A 5,181-nucleotide genomic window follows, 5' to 3' on the forward strand; every position below is an offset into this window, starting at 1 on the left:
GGCCAGCCTGCCCCCCAGGGTGTGGCCCAGCCCCGCCCGGGGCCTGCCCATCCGGCTCCGTCTGGCAGGCCAGGCTCTCCCCACGCCCGGTCTTCTCCGGCGCCGAGATGTACCTGACGATCTCCACCTTGGGGTCAGTGGCGGCCGTGATGTGGATGGCGGGGGAGACCCGGGGCAGCGGGTCAGGCTCCGTCTGCACAGAGCAGTCACTGATGGTCTGGATGCCCACGCTGCTCATGGCCCTCATGGCGGCGGTGGCCACGGACGACGAGGTGGTGGCCTCGTGCTTGCTGTCGGAGCCCGAGTCTGAATGGCGGGAGAGACGGGACCTGCGGCGGCGCACGGGCTGTTCCCACTCAGCGCTGTCCTCGTCGTCCGTCTGCACGCTGCAGTCGGCACTCCGGCGGGCTCGGCGCCGCCGGCTCAGGATGTAGCGGCCCTCCCCGTCCTCGTCGTCCGTCTGCACACTGCTGTCTGCGATCCTCCGGACCGCGCCGGGCTCGGGCGCCGATTCTGGCTCACAGGCGTCCCGCAGGCGTGGCATGGAGTGTCGCTTCTTGATGCCACTGCGGCCTGCCTCCCACGCCTCCTCGGTCTGCAGTGACATGTCTGAAGCAGAGCTGGGGAGACCTCGGTGCAGCAGGGACTCGCGAGGCTGCCCTGGCCCCTCAGGCCCTGCCACAGCAATGAAGGCTGCGTGGGTCAAGGGTGGCCAGTACTGGCCGTTCTGGGCCAGCTCGGTGGGGGCCGGGACAGGCCCTCGGCCGGGTGCTTCACAAGCCGTGGGGAAGGGCACCTTCTGCCGCTGCTTCTGCTCCTCGAGCTGCTGCTGCAGCTGCTGGATCTGCTCCAGTTGCAGCCGCTGCTGCGCTAGCTGCTCACGCTGCAGGGCAAACTGAGCCTGGCGCTCCTCCTGCTGCTGCTGCAGCACGTGGTGCTTGATGGTCTGCAGCTCCTGCAACTCCCGCTGTACCAGCAGCTGCTCTTCCTCTCGGTGCCTCTGCAGCTCCACCCGTTCCCGCTCTAGTTCCTCCTGCAGCCGCAGCTGCCGAAGCTTCTCCAACTCTACCCTCCAGCTGCAGCAGCTGCTCCTGCTGTTTCCGCTGCCTCTCCTCCTGCGATGCTTCCTCCTTCTCCAGCCCTGGCCGGCCGAGGGCCCCACTGCCGCCCCCAGGGGCAGCATCTCCCGGTGGCTTCTGGCCGGCTAGCAGGGCGGGCGCAGGGGCAGCTGCAGCCTCCTTGACGGCAGCAGGGGTGGTTGTGGAAGGAGGCTCTTCCCGCACAGCCCCTGCTGGCAGCTCTGGCCTGGGCACGCCCCCAGCCCCGGGGGCTTGGGCAGCAGCAGGTTTCACGAGGTAGACAGGCCCCTCGGCGGGGGGGGCGCCCCCTCGGCGGGTGGCGCGCTGGGAGCAAGGGGCAATCTCGGCGCAGGGTATCGGTACGGCCCAGGGGGCCCGAGGGGGACCCGGGGGGCGATCATGGGCACACGTGTCAGGCTGGCAAGCGGCACGGCTGCGACTCCGCCTGACGCATAAGGCCTGTACACGCCCCCACGCACCAGGGGCCGCAGAACGGAGGCGGGCTGGGTAGTGATGGGCAGCGTTGCAGCAATTGGGGTGTTGATAGTCGAGTAGATCATGCCGTCGGCCGCACGCACGGTGGCTGTGGATGGCAGTAGCTGTCTGACTGCTGTCCCCTGGCCTGCTGCAGGCCCATACTGGGCCACATTCCCAGGACTTGGATGGCCCTCTGGGAAGGTGGGGTTACCAAGGAGGCCAGGTCTGAGGGGGGCACTGAGCCCAGGCCCATGCTGGGGCTGGTACTGCACCAGGTCAGGGCCACCGGCACTGCCGCCATGCCTCCCGCCGTACTGGTCCATGGAATTGAGGGCGGCGCACATGCGGCTGATCTCGCGGGCTGTGGTGGCACTGTACTGGGCCAGGCTGGCCTCCTGGAAACCAGCATCTCCCCGGGGGCCGTGCCTGTGGTCAGAGTAGATGTTGGACACGGAGCTGTAGCGCCTCATGGGAAGCGGGTGACTCAGGAGGTCCGTGGGGTGACGCAGGTCCGTGAACGAGCCATACTGCAGGCCCTGCCCCAGGTAGCGCCCATCTGCAAAGCCCAGGCTGTAGGAGTGCTTCAGGGAGCTGAGGTCCACAGCTGAGTCCCGTCCAGGGCCCTGGAAGAACTGTCCCATCCTGTGGGCGTGGTAGTTGAGGCCCGCCTCGGCCAGGTTGGTGTCAGACATGGAGGAGTACAGCCTGCCTGGCAGGCCCTGTGGGTAGGGCCTGTGTTCCTCATGGGGCCTGGGCCCTACTAATGCCTGTGCCCGGTAGGCAGGGGGCTCGGGAGGCTCAGCATCCCGGGGACCATAGAAGGGGCCACCGCTGGGGCCAGGTGTGGGGGCCTCTGCTACACTCTTCTCGGGCATGTTGGGGGCAGGATGGAAGGTGCCGGTGCAGCTGCTGCCGAAGGGGAACTTGTAGACCATGTCACAGCACGCCAGCTGGCTCTCGGGTCTCATGCCGGTGAGGTCCAGAGCACCGGCCGGCTCCTCGGGGAGCAGCGTGGTCACGGTGCCAGCCGCACCCTCACCCATCTGCACCACCACTGCGTGTGGCTTCCTGGCGCCCGGCATTGCATGCGACCGTAGCTCTGGGGCGCTGGCCCGGTGGGGCTCGGCACCAGGCTCTGGCACTGGGCCTGGCTTGAGGCCCACGCTCTGGGCAGAGTCCATCTGAGTGATCAAGATGTCCCTCCTGGCCAGAGGTGCCACCTGGTTGGGCAGGTTATACCTGGCAAACTTGGTCTCCCTGGGTCTCCCCCGCGGCCCACCTCGGTATGGGGCTGTCTGGACAGCCTGCTCAACCTGCTTGACCTGGGCCAGGCACACGGGGCTCCCTGCACCCTGGCCGAAGTCGAGCCGGCTCTGGAAGGGATCTCCATAAACCACGGGCTGCTTTGGCTGCGCCATGAGCACTGACGAGGCCATGGTGATGCTCACGGTGGTGGCAGTGCCCAGGAAGGCATGGGTCTGCTCCTGGGCGTTGAGGTTGATCACCAGGGGCTGCACGGCGGTTGACTGCCGTCCCGGGATGGGATCCAGGGCAAGGCCATACTTCCTCGCCTCCACGGCGAGAGAGGTCAGGTCCATGCCCTGGTCAGTGAGGATGATAGGCGTGGGCTTGATGGCCGTGCGGAGGTCTACCACTGCACTGCCGGGGGGCCTGGGGCCCGGCTCCACCCGGGAGGTGCCAGGGACAGAGGAGATCCGGCACAGGGAGATGTGCTCGGCGGGCAGGGCCCCCCAGCCGTACAGGGCCAGGGGCCCATCCGCACCAGCACTGGGTGCCCGTGGGAAGCCAGGCGGCCCGGGGGGCTCTGGGGGCAGCTGAGCCGCGCTCGGCGGTGTGGTCTGGCTGTAGCTGTGGGCGGTGGGCTGGGTGTCTGTAGGTGAGCACAGTGGGGAGGTGGAGGCACTGGCGTGGACCATCCGGGTCTGGCTGGAGGCATCTGATCCCAGTGTGATGACCATAACGGGGGCCTCCTGTGAGGACTGCTGCCACACCAGACGAGGCGTGCTGGGCCGGTGCGGTGTTTGTGTGCCCTGGGCCACCATGGGTGTCGAGGAGGGGGCGACTGGGCTCCGTGGCTTGTCGGAGGCAGGGGCTGGGCTTGGCGTCTGTGTCGAGAACTCTGCTGTGGCCCTGGGGCCCCGTTTACTAGGAGAGAATGTGGGACCCTCCGAGGGGGAGGACGGGGAGAGGGGTGGGCTGGAGCTTGCAAAGTAGGAGTAGCTCCGGGACGGCTGTGGAGGGCCACCCTCGCTATCGCTCGGGGGCTTGTCTCTGGATGCCCGTCTACCGACGGCAGGGCCACTGGGGGCCTGGGGCAACTCCTCTGTCTGGGACCCATAGTTTGCGGTGGCTGGGCCCTGTCCATAGCCGTGGCTCGTGGATGGTGGGGGACTGCGCTCAGAGGCTGCGGGGGAGGTGGGAGCCACATATCCCCGGGGCAGGCCTGCAGGTCCAGTAGCCACAGCTGTGGTGGCAGGGGTCCCGGGGCCCTGAGGGAAGGAGATGGTTACCTCCTTGGAGGCTGGGCTGGGGGAGGCAGGAGAGCTGTGCAGCCTCAGGGGGTCCTGAGGCTCCTTTGCAAAATGCTGAGTGACGCGGACATCGGGAATGACCCGGCCCCCGCTGCTGTCCGAGGTGGCGGTGGAGAAGGACACGGGGGCTGCGAGCTGGGTGGGACTGGTCCCCGGGGTGAGCGGGCCGCCATTCTGCTTCATCGGGTCCATGTACGCGCTCTCGGCATCCAGGAACCGTTTCTCCTTCTTCTTGTCCTCTGCGAAGGCCAGGTCCCGCGACGAGGCCTGCCGCATGCGCGCGATGCTCTGTGACGTCTGCAGGATCTCCTCGTACACGGCCGCTCCCAGGCCGGCCGTACCTTCGGGGGCAGCTGGGCTGTCTTGGTATTCGAAGGCGCCCTGGCCCCGGGGGCCTGTGGGCTGAGAGGGGCCGCCATGGGGGCCCCGGGCCCCGGCTCCCTGGCCCTGCTGCCGCTGAAGCAGCTCCGCTTTTCTCATCATCTCCTCGTAGGCCTCCTCAGCGCTCTTGAGGGGCCGCCCGGAGCTGGGAGTGCCGGTGCTGCCCGAGGGCGTCTCGGTGGGCGAGTAGAGGGACATGAAGGTGGGCAGGTTGTACTCACTGCCCGACTTGTAGAGCCGGGAGGGGCCGCTGTCCAGGGCCTCAGCCTCGGAGTCCAGGGAGGGCGAGGGCGAGTACTCGGAGCAGGAGGAGCGGTGCAGCTCCTCCATCTCCGCGGCCTGCCGCAGCTCCTCCGTGGGGGAGGCGTCCTCGATGGGTGACAGATTGCTGGGGGGCGTCTTGGAGCGCTCCCGCCGCCTCTGAGCCCGCAGCTCCTCCTTGTCCCGCCGGGTCTTGCGGGCGGTGCTGCGGATGCGCTGCTGCTCCACCTCCCGCATCTTCTCCTGCTCCCGCAGCAGCTCCTCCTCCTCCCGCAGCTCCTCCTCCTCTGAGGAGTCCTCGATGGTGGGCAGCAGGGGCCCGTGGGAGCGGTGCCGGGCCTTGCGCTGCTGCTTTGCTTCTTCCAGCCGCTGCCGCCGGCTGGGGCTGCTGTCGCTGTCCTCCTCTAGGGAGGGCAGGGGGGGGGGGGGGG

At 68.4% G+C, this 5,181-nt stretch overlaps 1 protein-coding gene across 1 annotated transcript in view; it reads right to left on the reverse strand.

The window, feature by feature from the left end:
* Positions 1-5,181, reverse strand: part of BSN (bassoon presynaptic cytomatrix protein) — a 70,343-nt gene that overhangs the window by 19,660 nt on the left and 45,502 nt on the right. The window contains 3 exon segments of the mRNA XM_027769285.1: positions 4-1,073; positions 1,075-1,382; positions 1,385-5,129. Coding sequence (XP_027625086.1) covers positions 4-1,073; positions 1,075-1,382; positions 1,385-5,129 — 5,123 coding nt within the window.

Source organism: Tupaia chinensis, unplaced genomic scaffold, assembly GCF_000334495.1.
Source record: "Tupaia chinensis unplaced genomic scaffold, TupChi_1.0 Scaffold149184_1, whole genome shotgun sequence".
Taxonomy (NCBI): Eukaryota; Metazoa; Chordata; class Mammalia; order Scandentia; family Tupaiidae; genus Tupaia; species Tupaia belangeri.